The following is a 17,981-nucleotide window of genomic DNA, read 5'->3' on the forward strand; positions in this document are numbered from 1 at the left end:
GGAGACAAAGTACCTTTACATTGTGCATGCCTGCTTGTGAGCTCTACAAGGCCGTACATAAAGAAAGAGAATCTGTGTGTAAAGCTGTTGGTCCCAGAACAAGCCAACAAACCACAACAGAGCTACTGAGCTGCATTTCTTAAAAATATGAGTCTTCGTAAACAACTTATTGTTGCTGAACCCAGAGCGATATCTCATTATACAAATTTTTAAATTAGTGTCACCTGGTGACCAATGTCCACAGTGTCCCGTGGGGAGCTGGACAGGTAGCTGTACCGCCCTCCATCACAGTGATCTTGTGGCAGAGGCAGATGGCTGTAATAATGTCTGTGGCATACAACAAGAACACAGAGTTTAGACATTTTCAAGACTCAATACTTTATAAAATCCTGTTACTGAGCAGAACTAAAGACCGTGATGTACTCCAAAACAGACATGGACATGGTTCTGTTTGTACTACACAGATGAACCTGTTTTCACTTGTGCAGTCAATTACACTTTATTCTTCCTGTTTTGTTCTTTCAACCAAACTAAACCTACATTCCATCATTTTTTATGTGTGTTTACCTGTCCTGGTAGGAGGGGCTGGTGGCATTAAGTCCCGCTCCCATCATTGGGAGGGGCAGGTTAAGGTGCTGCAGATTGAGTGGGAGGGGCTCCCAGGATCCCCTGTCTGCCTCGGTGCCACGCCCCCTCTGACCCTTGATCTGCATGGTGATTGGACGCTGACTGGCTGCCAGAATTCGCAGAGCATCCCGCTGGCTCAGGTGTGCTAAACTCCGCCCACTCATCTGTGACAAGCATACAGGTATTGAAGCAAACACCAGTCAGTTCTACATGCAGCAGACACAGAGTGACATGATCATCTATCAATCAACTGTCTGTTGATTTATTTGGTGTTAATCATTTTGTATCAAACAATTTACAAACAGTTTCAACAGTTATGAGCTGTGCAGCAGCACTCTGCTTGCTGAATGTGCATCCTGCATCCTTTGGCATTAGTCAATATAACATATAAGATACATGCAGTCAGTCACTGACCATTGCTGGAAATGTTGTAAGTCAATAAGGAAGACTAATATTAACATTTTTATATGAATCAGTTTAATTCACTGAATCGTAGATGGTGTTTAATATATGGAGTTCCAGCGTGTTTTAAGGTCAGGACGAACAAAACAGAACTCTTTGGTCTCTAGTGTAAAAAAAAATAAAATAAAATACAATAATGATTTTATAGTGATGTTATCAGGGTTGTGTCAGCTCGAGCTGGGAGAGTACAAGTGTATAACAGAAAACCTGATTTACAAACTGGAAGGGTTGAGTGTTAAAGAAGTGACTGTTTACCACACAGGGAGGCTTTAACGACAAGATGGGAAAGGTAGCATTTTAGGGACATACCCCAACATATCTCAGCCTCTGCTGCACTATTCCTTTATTAATCTGGGTCTCACACCAACTTTATGGAAGTGAGGGACTGAAACATTAGAGTAATCCAGCCATGCATTGTGGGAAAACAGTATCCATCATAACCACAATCAAATTTTAGTCTTCGCGCTGCCATTTTAGCTTCATTTTATCTGTTTTTTTACAGCGTGAACACACTTCAGACTGAAAACTCTGAATTTATCAACATTACGCAACTGGGTCACAAGACACAGCTCTGCCGATGGTGACAGATGGTGGATTTACTCCAGTATGACAAACACACCTTCGAATTTTTGCAATTTAAGTCAAATATGATGAACGTGGACATGGTGTCCATATTTGCAGTAAAGGGTTAACACCTGCAAGCCAACATAAACCTCATCCTGCTTCACACACTCATGCACGCCTACACACACACACGCAGCTCAGCAGCCATCGAATTAGACGCATGAACAGTATTGTTAACTCCAGCACATCACAACCATGAGTCACCCTCCGCTACATTCAACCAGATATACACACACGTATACATGCACACACACACAGCATGAGCTGAGCAGCACAAAATGGCACCTGTGTGTGGAGACAGAGGACAGCAGCAGAACGACTGTGAGCATTCAGCAGAGGGAGATGACAAATATGGACCACATTCTTGCTCTGAACTATTCTCCATATTTACAACAAATTTAGTCATTGAAACTGAGATTTTAAAAACACACAAATTAGGTTTATTATCCGCACACATGCAGAGTCCTTCAGAAATCATGAAATGATGCCATTTTGCATCTGCATCTACATACACACGCAAACCTGAACGTGCCTCACAGAGCTTGTTTCCAACGTCCTCAAATGAGATGTCATAAAACACACGTAGCATCATTTATAACACTGAGGCAGGTCTTTGGTCGCTCACCATTTGGTCACCCATCCATGGTCCAGAGAGCCAGCAGCCCATCGTCACGGCAACAGACGACAGCTGCCTTGGTTCCTGTGAAAATCAACGACGCTGCCGCTTCCTACAGCAGATCGTTTATTCCTCCTCCTCCTCCTCCTCCTCCTCACTCTCTCCGTCGATCTCTCCTCAGTGTGCCTTACACTATCACTCTCTCCTCAGCATCTGACCACTTCTCACTGTCCTCCTCCCTTCCTCCTCTATATATCCCTCTTTCTTTCTATTTTCATGTATTTCTTCGGCATCTCTATCCCTGCCCCTCCCCCTCTTTCACAGCTCTAGATTTTAGCATCCTGCACACACATACACACGCACACACTCTCATGCATGCATGCAGCACTGCAAACATAAAAATATGCGCAGGCTGACACGGTGCGTTCAGAGACGGAGAGGGAAACACACGCAGTCACACTGTGAGGATGGTATCTGATTGGTGGCCTTTTAAGCTTTATCAGCCAATCATACGGGGTGGTCTCCCTCTGGATGTCTTCCTCTCAGACTGAAACTCCTCAGCAATGCCTCGACATGTGCAGGAGGCAGCCTGTACTGCAGCAACACACACAGAAACACAAGATACACACCATCCAATCGTCCATTTTCTAGATATTCACCCAGGAACCTCCACCAGATGCTGCTCAAGGCATGTTGGGAGATATAGTTCCTTCACTGTGTCTGTCAGAGGTCTTCTGTTTCTGTTGATTTGGTCCAAAATTTGGCAAAATCTTAATCTACAGGACAAATTAAGAAAAAAAGAAAAGACAGAGAGAGATCCAATCTGGATGGGACATGAGGACAATCAGACCTGCTCTAAATAGACCCAAAGAGACCTGATGCAATGTATAAAGGTGCATTCACACTGGAAGTTTAATCCAGTGTTTCCAACCCCTGCTGTGGACAAAGAAGCTGTACTGAAGTTGATGTAGTCTACACTGGATGAGGTGCACAGATGCAAGAAGTCATTGCAGACCAGCCTACACCAGCAACACCATAGTGAAATTCGCGGACGACACTACTGTGGTGGGGCTGATCTCGGGGGATGACGAGTCTGCCTACAGAGACGAAGTCCTGAAACTGTCTGTGTGGTGTCAGGCTAACTACCTCATCCTGAACACCACGAAGACCAAGGAGATCATACTGGACTTCAGGAAGCACAGACCAGACCCACCCCCACTCTGCATCAACGGCGACTGCGTGGAGAGGGTCCACAGCTTCAGCTTCCTGGGCACCACCATCTCGGCTGATCTCACCATCAACACCAAGACCGTTGTTCACCTTCTACCGCTCAACCATCGAGAGCATCCTGTCCTACTGCATCACAGTGTGGTTTTCCCAGTGCACTGAAGCAGAGCAGCAGAGGCTCCAGATGGTGGTAAAAGATGGCGCAGAGGATCATCTGATCTGAACACACACATACACTAATCACACCCCACTTCTAACATGACATACATACACCTCAACATACTGCACAATGCAGCTGAACTCTGATTCCTCTATGTGCAATAACTGTCTCAATTTTTACTTTTATTTAGATTATTTGTACATATTTTTTTTATTAGATTTGGAGTAACACCACTTCTAGGCTGCTATAATTTCGTTGTATTCTTGTACAATGACAATAAAGGCTTCTGATTCTGATTCTGTTAGCTGGAAATCAATTTCTGTAATTGTAGAAGCTTTACACAATCTATTTTTTGAATTGTGAGTAATGGGCAAACGAAGCCTTAGGAAACATTTGGGCTTACTTTCTGTTTGTGAAAGTAAGCCCAAACTGATACAGGGTAATGACAAAATGCATTGAAGTTGTTTTTGATGACAGAAGGTTGTCTTCAGAACAGCGACTAAGTCAAAAACACAACCTGTTACCTGAGTGACAGCCCGTTGCAACTCTGCTCAGTGTCCTCATGCTCTCTTTTGTCATCTATTCTGTGTTTGTAGTGCAGCCAAATTGACAATGTAATTGTTCTCATGGATATATTTTTCCAATGCTGTTGTCATCAAGCAGTGATTTAATCGTGGCTTATAAACACTGCATGTTAACCAGCTGTCATTTTGAAGATGCTGATAAAGTCCTTTTTTTTTAAACCGAGAAAATCGACATAAATCCATAGTCAGAGGTTCTGTTGTGTATTCAGATATACTGGCATTTAAAATGAACAATCACAGAGAAAGTTTGATGCGACTGAAATTTGTCTTCTTAACTGAAACTGATACAGAGACGAAAAGATGCATTTACATATTTAACCAGCTTGATGTGGACCCTTTTAAGTGGGTTAAGCAAATGGTCAGTTGATCATATTGCATTCTCCCATTCTTGGGAGTTTCATGAGTTGAACTTCTCAAGTTCAAACTTTCAAGAATGGGAGTGTGAATTTGGTGCACTTGGATTTAAAAAAAAGGTTTATATCAGTCTATAGGTATAACAAATATAGGGAACAAGAAACATCCTTCCCTTCACAGCTTGCACTGATTGGACAGTGGTCTGGCTTCCACTACGGTGTCTCCTGAGAGGACAGTGCAGGAGAGGACAGTTGGACATGTTTCAGAGCCACAGAATCAGAAAACAGTCATGTGTGTCAGAGTTACAGCCCCTGCTTCTGCAGTAACCCACACATACACATATATGTAGGCTTCATTTCATCTGATTCACTCTCAGTGACCCTGCTTTGACTGTTCGGTTGTTATGGTAACCAGTTCGCCTCCCAGATATGTATATGTGTGTGTGTGTGGCTTTGCTAATTCACTGTATTATCTTTTTAAGATGTAAAGAGCTGAATCTGTGCAGAGGAGACCTGCCACAGTGCACAATACTGGTGATATTGGTGATACTGTGGCAGTGCAGATGGTAGTGAAGATTGTGTGTGTGTGTGTGTGTGGTGATGATGATGATGACGGGTGCATCTGGATGCCTGAGCTCTGTCATTTCTATACTTAAGTACGGAGGCGGAGAGAGAGCAAGAGAGAGCATGTGTCAGAGTTAAACACACACACACACACTGTAGCCTCAGATGCGACACACAGACCTGTCTGTGTCTAAAAATGGAAATCACACTTGCTGTTGCTGAGAAGCCGCAAGAAGCTTCTATATGAGGAGAGTGTACATGCAGGGATTCATATTAACACCCACCAGTCTGAAATAAGATGTGGATAAAAACTGTGGCAGCTAATGACAGATTACTCGCCAACATGGCGGCTGTTACAAAGGGTGTAATTTAATTAATTCATTTTTATTTTTCTTAATGCATCCACGTTATTTTCCCCTTCACTTTTAAGCTTTTCCAGTTTTTGTCTCCCCACTTTTACAGCTTTGGTTTGATGTCCTGGTAACGCTTTATAATACAGTTCATGATTTACGTTGTAATTTTGTTGAATGAATCAGGTTCGACCAATAAAATAAAAGCAGTTCCTGCTGGTACAAAAGTGTAGGTGAAAAGGAAGAAAACAAGACTACGGGGATCAAGGGAGTAACAACTGGAAATTTTAGAGATGAGAAAAAAATTAAATTAGTATTTCTGTTAATACTGGGTACCTACAGGATACACAGGGTAACAAAACTGAAGTTTGGGAAAAATTGTCAACATGCTTGGTCTTACTGTGTCAACAGCCAGCATTATATTACAGTCCACATACCTTGTCACTGCTTTGTAATCTTACAGATATGCTGTGCTTTCACTCATTAATAAACACCTGTAAATCCCTGTAAATCAAAAGCTGTTGTTAAGTGTTACCAATTTCCTCACTAAAATCTCCCTAAACAGTGTCTTCTGACAATCCAGCTGCCAAAATCCAGATGAGAGAAGAGAGGAGCTGGTAAAATGTTGATACACTCATCTGACTCTCACAAATTATTGTTATACAGATTAAACAAACAAGATATAATGTGTTCATAAATGAGCTTTATGGGGGCTGATAAGTTACCTGGCTTAGTATCTGGTGTGCAGAATGAGAGTGGGATCAACCCTCTCGTCTAACTCCTGCAGATGCCAAGTCAGTGAATGGCATAACTAGAAGTTGTGTCCATAATTCACACAAGTTATCATGGGGCTAGGAAGGAATTGCCAGTGTGACGTTGCCAGGCAACCGGCAGAGACCCCAACAAGGTACTGCACCTGACCAAGAAACAGCCCCACGCATAACCCCCTATAAAACTACACTCTGTCATTTGCACTTTTTTGTATCGAATACAAACAAAGATATAGCATTTAATTAGCTTTAGAGATGCTGCTAGGTAGGTTTTGATAGCTAGCCTGGCTTAGTGTTAGTCCAGTCCAGTCAGCTGAACTAAGGTAACCAGCTGCTGGTTGTAGTCTATAATTTACTGTACAGTCAGGCGAGTGATGTATATTTGGTGTCCCCGCAAGCAAACACACGCAAGTGGACAAAACACAAGCAAATTAAGTAAACATCCACCAATTTGACAACACGCAGCATTTAGAAAAAAAAGTGTTGCAAAGTGAGCAAATACAGAAAACAAAACTAAATATAGAGACATGCTACAAACCCAGAAAACACAACCAAATACAGTACACACGTTGCAAAACAAAACACGACCCAATACAAAAATGCGCCACAAATACAGAAATCAAAACAAAATTACAAGGTAAGATGCGGAGCATTGAGTTCTCGAGGGAACCATGAACGCAAATCTAGCTCTCGACATTACCCTAAATGTCGAGCTATTATTTTAAAAATCTGAGCTGTCTGTTTTGATTTTTTTTTTCATTTGTGCGTTTGGTACAGTTTGCCTCAAATGGGGACCCGTACAGCAAGCAGTTCAGCGCATGGGCGCCGATGATTGGTCGGATGTTTGAGCAGCGCTCTGATTGGTCAGATTATCAGCGGCACCGAAGCGGGCTCGACAGTATACTGTTATCATGACAGTTTTAACTCCGTGTTTTTTGACTTGTAAACCGTTTAACAACTAGTTTTTACCGTTTAATCAAGAGCTGAGGCACCGTGTGAAGGAGCGCTTTTATCAGACTCCTCTATCATATTTTTTCATGAAGTGTTACCTGACATTGAAATGCTGTTGTGACCGACGGAGCTGTGTTAGCTTAGCAGGCTAGCTTCTCTTTGGAATCACAGCGAGTCATCTAGTGTTATCTGTTAGCTAACAGCTATCAGGAGCCACAGCAGCAGCGCCGAGGAACAAGGTAACTCAGGAGACCCAGAAGACCTTTGCGCCTAATGTAAACAACATTAACGTTATAAACTGGTTTGTTTTGAAGCTTTAGTTCAGCCAGAAACGAACGATTGTTGTAGCCTGGCCTATACAGAGTTCCACCACACCGCTGTTTTACCTGTTAACAAGCAATTCAGAGTAGAACATCGGTCCCAAGTGGCCAAAATATTAGTTGTACTTTAAAGTTTAGGAGTTACAAGCATTTTATCAACCTTCTCAACTGCAGGAGTCAAGTAGGGGACTTGCACACACATTCTGTTGGAGGACAGATCATTTTGGGAGCATTTGATGACAATAAGTTTATTAAAAGGTACCTTGGACATGATTCAAATGCACTGTCTCTGCTGAAACCATGTTTTTTGTGACCTTCTGTTCTGGCTACACATGCAGCTTTGCATGGTGGTGATTTTGTCACAGCTAGTCATTTCTCCTGTAATAAACCAAGCACTGGTTATATTTTTACAGTTCTATCTATAATTAATTCACAACCAAGAACCAACAAATTGTAAACCAGTAGTTGGAGGTGAAAGGTCACAGCTTCTTCTCTTCCTCCCTCACAGCATGAGCTGCCCTCCCACCAAACGCCTCCGAGGCCTCAACCACGAAGTAGCAACAGCGGCTGCTTTCGATGACCCATTTGGAGATGACGAGGACTTCACCCAAGACGACTTGGCTGAGATTGACATCATTGCCTCACAGGCCATCACCTCGACAGCTACGGGGGCGGGGCTCGGGTCTAAACCAGAAACCAAACAGGTGGAGTCGGCCCTTGGTTTGGCCTGGTCGCGGTCTGCAGGGCAGAGCAAACCTCTGAGCAGAGCCACAACGAAGCAGAGCAGAGAGAACATGTTTGAGTTCAGCAGCAGCAACAGAGGGAATGCAGGGGTACCAAGCAGAGAGCCTCTTGGTGAGTTCAGAGCAGAACTGAACATCCTTGAAAGTTTATTTTTTGCTTTTTATTTTCTAAATATGGATACATTTAAAGAATGAAACCTGGTCAGTTTAGATATTTAATCCCACTGTCATCCTGTATTAGCATATCCATTCCATTCCTGCTGATTATTCTCCAAATCATTAATCTGTTTTCGTCCGTCCTTCTTTCGTTTCCGTCCTTCCAGGCAGCCATTGGTTGGACTTTATTTATGCTATTGTTGGGCTGAAGCACCAGTGAAAACAAACTGTGACGTTAGAAGACTATATTTCTATTCCCTCGCTGGTATCAGATGTGCCAATTCAGGCAAGATGTATTGATACACCACCTTACTGTGTTAAAAGCTGCACAACCACCGCACTATCCTTTGACAAGCAGCTGTCAAGTGAAGGTCAAACAGGTACAGTGAATGCTAGTTTTGTTGACAAAGCTCTATTGTTGTGTGTGTTCAGGTAACAGGCAGCATCAGTTTGGTTCACACAGAGAGGACTCCTACGGTCTGCTGGAGGCCCAGCATGCAGAGCTGAAGAGGAAGGTGAGATTCACTTAATAAAACTTTACAGAAAGGGTTCAACAGCACAGGATCTGCAGACCAGGTTTAGAGAAAACTGCTGTTGGAAATCATATAGAAGGACAGTGATCAAAAGCACACAATCAGTGCTGAGAGCTATAACAGTGAATTTGATATTACATTTGCACAGAAAATTCCAGCATGAATAAATGGTTATTTCTACGTTTTCTGTAACTTTTTTGTTTAGCAAAGCTTTTGTAAAGTGACTTTAAAAACTGAGAGCCTCAAGCCAGCAGCAAAACACTTTGTATTAAAAACTCTGAAAAAGCTTATCAGTTTTGTGTTATATCAGATTTAAGAGGGGCTTTTACCAGCTGCAAGCAGATGCTGGATAGAAATGTCTGTTTGTGTACATGTTATCAGCTGAAGGAGGTGGAGGATGAGATTGTTTTGAAGAGCGGGGAGATCCGTGTCCTGAGGGACTCTCTGAAGGCAGCTCAGCAGGAGAAGGAGGCTCAGAGACACACCCAGGTCCTGCTGGAGACCCAGAGACAGAGAGAGCAGAGTGACAGGGAGAAGGAGCTCAGCAGGAAGGTGAGGAGCTAAAAACTCTTACACATAGATGCAACGTAAATACAGTATATTACTCAGATTAACTTGATAATGACATGTTGTCTGTGTGTAGGTTCAGTCTCTGCAGTCTGAGCTGCAGTTTAAAGAAGCAGAGATCAATGAGATGAAGACCAAACTACACAGTTCAGACAGAAACAAGATGGCCTCTCCACTGCCAAGAAACAGGTCAGTCATCATCAATATAACTAAAAACAATTTGGATAATCTATGAAATATTATAGGTTTTTTTTTTATCAGGACAAACTCCATTCTGATTGAGAATTGTCATCTGCTCATCTCTAATCTGAGAGGCTGTTCTCTCTGCTCTCAGTCCTAAAGTGCTGAGCAGTCTTGGCCAGGTGCATCATGGGAGCGGCAGCAGCTCCTCCTCTCCATCAGGAAACGGTTTCATCACCAAGGAGATGTTTGGAGCCGAGGTGCCGTCCAGAATGACGCCTGTGAAGACGCCGATGAAGACACGGAGAGACGGTGGGTCACGTAATGATGACATTTGTGGTGGTGAAACAGATGTGTATGTTGTGTTTATGAGGATCACTGAATTTTAGTTGATCTTTTTGTGTTTGTGTGTGTTTCAGCAGACAGAGGGGCGTCCAGCAGCAGAGAAGTGTCTCGCCCAGACCCCTTCGTGTCTGTCAGACCTCCACACCTGCAGCACCAAGGTCAGCTCGTCAGTCTGCAGCCCCTCTTCAAAGGGTTAATGTACATGAATAACCTGCAACACATAATTTTCAAACAAGTCAACTCATCCCAATCATACATAACACACATTTAAAGTGATTTATCCATTCATTGCATTACAGATGATTTTTTTAAACTATCAATCGGTGAACCTGCCCAAGGCAGCTGAATGTCAGTAGCCTCTTTTAAACAGAAATCCCGCTAATTATATTGATATTGTTGTATACCAACAGATAAAACAGTATGTAGAGCACACTTTATAGAATTGTACAGTATGTTAGCTTGAGTCAGGATATCACAAGTCCAACAGCTTCATGAAATGCATGTGTTGTGTGTGTTGTCCTCCAGGTGGAGTCCTGCTGGGGTTGTTGCTGCAGCAGCCTCTGTCTCCCAGCAGCCCCAACCTCTCTCACCTGCTGTCTATGGATCTGACAGACATTCACCAGGCATCCAGGTAAACACCCTGCACTGTAACCATGACAACCTGGTCGGTAATAGAGTGTTACATTAAGAGACATTGGTTCAGTGTTGTTTTGATATAATATAATAGAATCTTTGATTTCCTGTTTAACCTTTTGTAACACACAACTTGAATAGTCGTTTTAATAACAGAGGTGAGTGTAGTACTAGACACATCCCATCTGAGAAGCTGAACTGTTATAAAAGACTAACTGATGTGTTGTTTGTTCGTTGTGTTGTATGTCATGTGCTCAGTGGGCTGTCAGCAGGTTTTCTGCTCCAGTCTGATGCAGCGGCAAGTGTCAGTGGAGGTGGTTCTCCCAGAGCCGCCCTGAGTCCGGTCCAGAGTCTGGCTATAACTGGACTAAACATGCTCAGTCAAAGCCGAACAGCAGCTCCAGCCAAAAGCAGAAACAACAGGTAGGCTGGCTGTCTGAGGGTATTACAGCTGAAACTCTGACATAGCATCTGCTGCTCACTGCAGAATCTAGAACAAACGGTTGAATCGGAACAGTTCTGTGGACAGCAGAGCCCTCCTGTGGCCAAAATCATGTAACAGCAGCACTGAAATGACCGCTTTAGAAAACACTATGATGTACCACCATCCCTGTAAACTGATATATTAGCTCACACATTCAGCACATAACAGCACAGTTGGCCAAGGGTGCCAACATTGCCACTGACTATAATGTGCATGTTTGTGGCACCAAATGACACAAACGCTCACATCAGCTGGTTGTCATATTAATGAAACAAAAATCTCTGTTTTTGTGTAGGTCATGTCCTGGAGCCATCCTTCTCCTCCCTCTGTTGGACCTTCACCTGTCTCGCCTCTGTCAGGCTGTGGACTCACTGCGTTCCAACTCTGCCGTCAGCAATGGTTCGGATTCTGCTGCTGCCAGCTCGCTCCCAGCAGGCCATGCTGCTCCCACAGCTGGACTGGGAAGACTTGAGGAGACTGGTTTGTGTGGTTTCAGCATGGAGGACACTGGTTTGGCTGCTCTGCGACTCCTCCATCTGCTGCTGGCCCACAGTGATGAGGTAAACGCCCAACAGTAACAACAAAGACACCTGTCAGGACTAAGCAAACAAATACCTTTCAAACCAGATGGTGCATCTCAGTGGTTTTTATCCCAGATAAATAGACGTCACATGAGAGGAACAATTACTCAGCCCTTTAATTACAGCACTGTGTAATTAGGCTTTGCTGACACAGTAAAACTGTCATTATTGATTAATTTACCAGTTATATTCTTGGTTAATTGCTTTATCTATAAAATTTAAGAAAATTGTGAAATGCTGCACTGTATATGACATATCCTCTACTGTGCCTCTCCTTCTGCTGCTCTGGTACACTGTACGTCAGCTGTATGAAACCAGTACAGGTCAGGAAAGAACCTCAGTGTTCCACTGGAAAGTGTAACCTCACAGGTGCAGGGCTGATGTTTGCACCGTATGTCTCTGTGAAATTAGAGCTCAGACTTCAACAAACTGATGACTTTCCAGGAATGCAGTTTAGTTCCCCATTGTGTTTACAACCGTTGCTGCTTTGTTTTCAGACGGGAGAATACATCATCGCAACAGGATCAGTAAAGTTTACAGAGCTCACGATCATTTGCCTATTGACTATTTGACCTTTGTGCTCCCCAGGTGGTGGAGGCAGTGCTGTCAAAAGAGAGTCGGAGCAGAGTTACAGACCTCAAGGTATAGACATAAACAACCTGTTTAACCACTCACACACATACTCTCACTTTTAACTTTGCTGTATTGTATTTAACTTAATTAATGTTTCCCCCTCACCTTCATCACAGTAGATGTGGTGATATCAAAATAGAAACTTTGAGAAATAAAACTACATATTTTTTGTTTGTTTTGTTGTCTCTTGGACAGAGACTGTCTGACTTTCCCCTTAAAGAGAAACTTTTAATTGAAATCTTCCTCGCTTCCTCCCTCTGGTTGTAGATTGAACCATCCTCTGCAGGTGTTGGTCTGTACTCCCAGAATGCCTTGCTGCAGTCACTGTTACGGCTGTGTGAAGCAGGACTTGGCGGCAGCAGCATCTCACAGAGGGAGGAGCTGGTCCTCAGCGCCCTGAAGACATTGTGTGTCCTAATCGAGAGGACACCACAAACACACGCTGACAGGTGAGACTGCAATCAGACCGTTTTTCATTTACATACTTTCAGTTATCAGTTCCATGATCAGCAACATTACCAACAACCAGCAGTCAGGAGGCCAAAGGGGACAGTGGGTCTCCATAATTTTTTCTATATAATTGTATTATCACCAGATGTTAAGTGATCTGATCATATGTGGCAACAGAGGAGATATTTTTTCAGTAAAATGCAAAGAAACAGACTCATTGTATGAACATGAAATTGTTTGATTGTTTGTTTGAATGCTTTATTGAAAGTAATATCATAGTGATGAAACAAAAAAAATCCTGCTCCTGGTTACCATGGCAATCATTCATTCTAAAAGGAACCATTTTGAAAGTGTTAGGACTTTGAATGAAGAACCGAGGAAAAGGTCAGGACAGTTTTATACTGATACCAACAACAAAGAATGTTTGTGTTTGTTTCTTAAATTCGTCAGAGTCGTAGGAAACAGTGACGTAACACTTCCCTCAATCCGCACACATCCACACTCCTCGATTAATGCCCCAGTTGAAACCTTTTATTCCATGGCAAAGTATACAGGATAATACGTGTGCACGTGTGATGCAACACTCAGGTGGGTGGAACACTGCTGGAGGTAGAGGAGTGGCTGACCAGGGAGTGTATGTGTGTTTCACATTTTCCACTGGCTGACTGTCAGTGGTTATGTAATATGTGACTGTAAACTTCCTGCAGGTATTTACAGTCACTGGGGACAGAACTGAAAGTAGAAATAACTGACCTAACTGAGACGTGCAGTAGGCAACTACTTGCAGAAGTGCCAGGAAATTCTCTGCTGATTTGTTAAAAAAAAAATAAAAATAAAAAATAAAATTGTAAGAACAGATCACATGCATCACAGCACAGAGAGTTTGTCTGAGAGTTATTGTTCACTTTCTTCATTCTGACCAAACAGTCAAGAGACATAAAGAAGATTCAAACTTCAGCTTCTGGATACTTTTTAGTTTTTTGCTACAAAAATGACTAAAATGGTTGAAAATGAATCATTTCAGCTTTGACCATAATATATTAGTTTACAGCGGATTCCCCACAGGTCACATCTAACCACCCTCTCTCTCTGTCTCTCAGGTTGCAGTGTGTGTTGCAGGTGGTGTGTGCGTGTTTGTCAGGAGACAGCAGGTTGCAGACGATTTCAGAGTGCGTGTCCGTCCTCATGTCGATGTCGGACCATCAGACGCTGGCTCGACAGCTCTGCTCTCTGCACGGTGAGACTTCGTCCACTGTTACTGCAGCGACTTAAACTCTGTGTAATTTAATATCATATGTAATTTAATATCATTTATATATCAGGTAACTATTTCTGCTCCATGTTATTTGAATAAACAGAAAAATCTACTGCAGCTGAACTTAAGCTGTTTGTTTATTTTCTCCAGACCCCTGTGTTTTCCTTAAGTTATTCCAGTATATCAGAACCAGACCAGACAACCAGGCAATACACACAAACTGGATTCTGCTGGACCTGCAGGTAACATAGAGTAATGCACGCACACACACACACACACACTGCAGAGACATATTTTAGTCCTACAGGGGGAGGACACTTTTAAGATGATCCGACTGTTTTGCTTCGACAGCTTATGTTGTTGATTTCCGTATCTTATTGTTTATTTTGGTTTAGTTTCGTTGACAGTGGCTGAAAAACAATACAAAGTAGAACTTCCCAGAATTTATTAGTGTAAACAGTATTAGAGAAGATCATTACAGTACAGGTGAATCAGTCACCTGTACTGTCTTCCGACCACAGCTTTATGTACAGCTTGTACTTGAGAATTTACAGTAGCTTTAAGTTGGCCGTTATTGTTTTTGTCTCTCAGGTGGTTCGTTTGTTGAGCAGACTAATGACTCAGAGAGCCGAGAGCTGGACCACAAACCTGCACAGCAGCTGTCAGTGTAACACTGAGGTAAAACTCTATGACCCTTTGTTCTGTCGCTGTATATAGTGACACCAAACTTTGAGTTTCACTTTTCTACACAAGTCTCTCTTTCTCTGTCTCTCAGTTGGTTCAGACAGTGGTGATTGTTTTCCATCGTCAGTGGTTGGACCTTCGTGGTTCTCAGGAGCCGACAGACTCAACAGGTCAGTCACATTTCATATTGAAAGCATGAGATTAGAGAAACTCACAGTTAAGTCACAGTTAAAATGTTATTGACATTCAACGAGCTGTCCCTAAAATCATTGTTCCTTCAGGCCCGTCCCCGCCCTCACCTCAGTGCTCCACCCCCTCGTTGCCATGGTGGCGCAGCCCGGCAGCGTCTCTGCTCAGAGAGTGTCTGCTGCTGCTGCACTGGCTGCTGCTGCATCACGGCAGCTTCTCAGAGAGCTGCAGGCCACTGCTGCACATGTACGACCAGGTGATCCCCGCTGTCCGAGACACGCTGAGGAAGATCCCAGAGCTGAACGAGAGCGAGGGTACACACACACACATATATGAAGAAATAAACACACACGTTATGTGGATTTTGTAAAATTTTCATCTTGTGAGGGCTGTTCCACGTAGGCAGAGGTGGAACAAGTTTTTTTTTCGAGCACGGGTTTTGTATCGTGTAGCACAGAGAGTCAGCAGTCTGCAGGTTTTCATATCGACCAAAGACTCCACCAATGATTACCACTGCTTCAGGTGGGAGGGTAGAGCTCACGCTGTTCAAGTGAAAACCTGCAGACTGTTGGCTCTCTGTGGTTTGACACAGCTGTAACTGCATAAAGTTCAAGTGTGGTTTAGTTAGAATTCAATACTGAAGTTTCACTGTTACCTCGTGTAAATGGACAACAGATACAGTCTATTTACCCGGACACACCAGCTCAAACACAGGTGATCATTTCAAACAACGGCAGAGCTGTGGCTCGACACTCCTCTTTTCTTTCAGTGACAAAATTCTATTTTTTTTTTTTTTTTAAACAAATCTTTAATACAACCCTCCAGTCAGAGGCACTGATGCAAACAGACCAACTGTATTGACACTGAGTAATGTTGACTGAGTCCTAGCTGATCATTATCTAATTTAAACGAAATTTAACGTGATGTAACATGTTAAACATGTCCGACACGTGTAACACGTCCACCTGGAAACTGTGAAACTAACTGCAGCCTTCTCTGGCTGCTTGTGCACCTCTGATTGCATGGTGATGACTTTTTTCTCACACATACGCTTCTAAATATGTCTGACTTAGTCATTTGAGGTTTTCTTTGTTCCCCATGATGCCACCTGCTGCTCTGATTACCACAAAGCAAATGTGCGATATGATCAGTGTGTGTCATTTCACCTTAATAAGATGACGAGTATCACCCAGTGTTCATTTCACTGGCGCGATGACGCTGTAACCTCTTTTGTTGTGCGATGAAGTCTCTCTCATTCTATTTATTTATTTATGTATTTTTGCCCTCAAAGAAGGTTCATGCTATCAAACGACTTCAACATTAGAGATGCACTTATCTGACTTTAACAAACTTCCCCTCCGGTCAAAAAATGTGAATTTCTTGTTGTTACTTCACTTGGATTTTTGACCTTCACTGTGCAGAATGATGGACACTGAACACTGAGAGTGTGACTACAGAAAGCTGTTTTCGCATTCGTCTGCTGAAGTGTCTCTGTGTTCACTTTAAGTCACAGTTCGACAGATGTACACAGCTAAATTAGAGGCCAGTCGTGGTCCAGTAGAGATCTTACAAAAGAGACTGGGCTTTACAGTGAAGAAGGAGACATCTTGTGTCCAGCAGTTTAACTTTTGAAAAGAAAAATATTTATATTTTCATGTTCTGGACTTTTTTTAACAAGGGTGAAGGAGTAGATATAATTTTTTTTTTTTTTTTTTACGAGGTAATTGAACATTAATAATCTACTTCTTTAACAATCTGCAAGCCTCAGTGCACCTTAACTCACTGGAATCAGTTTTATGCAAGGTAACATGAGGCACTAAAAGCTGAGCCAGGGGCCAGAATAAACTTCTCTTCTTCTCAGAAACTCTGAACTCTATGATGACACATTGACAAAGAAACTGTATTTGAGTCACATCGGATCATTACTTTCACTCCCTGCCATGTGTGCTGATACTGGAGTAAACATCAGTTTGTCACAACGTTGGACTCGTACACATTTTTATCGCACACAGTTCAGTTACAAAGTGAAGTCATCGTTTAGATTTAAAGCCTTACCTGGAATGTTTGTATGTCCGCTTACTTTTGGCCATAAAATGTAACATCATCCAGGACTCTTAAGTAAAGCCTCATGTTTTCTGCTTCCTGTTCCCTGTCTGTCAGAGCTGGCGTTGGAGGAGATCTGCCGCTCGGAGGGCGACGACACCGATGACATGGACACTGATACAGGTTCCTGACCGACTCCATCAGTGAGCACTGAACAGACACGAGAGACAGTTTACTGACTGTCTGTGATGTTTCAGACTGAGACGAGGACAGAGCAGAGGGTCTGTTTTCTGTCAAACGTTTGAGATGAAGTGGACATGGACAGAAATTAAGGATTAGAGAGACGTCAGTGGTCTTAACTGAAGTGAAGGACAGTCACAAGTTTGGTGTGGTGTCTGATGGGATTTAACAATAAAACATGAAGGTGAGAAAACCTGCTGCAGTCAGTGTTCATGTTCACCTGCAGTATATTCTGTTTTTTTTCCTCTGTGTTTCTTCACCACCTCCCGTCTTACCTGTCCATACTCTTCTTTAACAGTCAGAGCTGCTGTTCACTTCTCTCATTTGTTTGACATTTGGATTGGGTATCGCTCCAACTCCTGCAGTGCTTTGAATACCATACCATTTCCTAATGACACTTTTTGTAAAAGTGTAAAGGACTGTAAAAGAAGCATGAAGCAGGGAAGAAAAGAAATACAACTGTATTAGTTATAGTTTAGTGGCAGTGAGCCATACTCCTCTGTGGCAGTTTGATGTGATGTTGTAATACAGACAATCAGAGCCTGGTAAAAGTCACTGCAGGTTTCTACTCAAACCTGAAAACTTGTCACCACATTAAGAAAACGTTCACAGAGACAGGTTTTATACTGAAACATCTTTATTTATTCTCCAGATGTA

General features: G+C 42.8%; 1 protein-coding gene across 3 annotated transcripts; it reads left to right on the forward strand.

Moving 5' to 3' along the window:
- Positions 1–7,225: 7,225 nt before the first annotated feature.
- LOC121178679 (ATR interacting protein) lies at positions 7,226–17,515 on the forward strand. Of its 3 annotated transcripts, XM_041032958.1 has the most exons (19): positions 7,226–7,527; positions 7,783–7,866; positions 8,117–8,463; positions 8,940–9,022; positions 9,422–9,592; positions 9,684–9,796; positions 9,942–10,099; positions 10,207–10,290; positions 10,658–10,763; positions 11,024–11,188; positions 11,545–11,809; positions 12,419–12,472; positions 12,731–12,912; positions 14,014–14,150; positions 14,319–14,410; positions 14,760–14,846; positions 14,944–15,022; positions 15,134–15,355; positions 17,202–17,515. In XM_041032958.1, the coding sequence occupies exons 3-19, from the start codon at positions 8,118–8,120 to the stop codon at positions 17,273–17,275; spliced, it is 2,418 nt and encodes an 805-aa protein (XP_040888892.1). In that variant the 5' UTR covers positions 7,226–7,527; positions 7,783–7,866; position 8,117; the 3' UTR covers positions 17,276–17,515. The 3 variants fall into 3 exon arrangements, with proteins under 3 accessions (XP_040888892.1, XP_040888891.1, XP_040888893.1); XM_041032957.1 differs by lacking the exon at positions 7,783–7,866; XM_041032959.1 differs by lacking the exon at positions 7,783–7,866 and having other exon boundaries at positions 10,210–10,290.
- Positions 17,516–17,981: the final 466 nt, after the last annotated feature.

Source organism: Toxotes jaculatrix, chromosome 3 (genome assembly GCF_017976425.1).
Source record: "Toxotes jaculatrix isolate fToxJac2 chromosome 3, fToxJac2.pri, whole genome shotgun sequence".
In the NCBI taxonomy this organism is placed as follows: Eukaryota; Metazoa; Chordata; class Actinopteri; family Toxotidae; genus Toxotes; species Toxotes jaculatrix.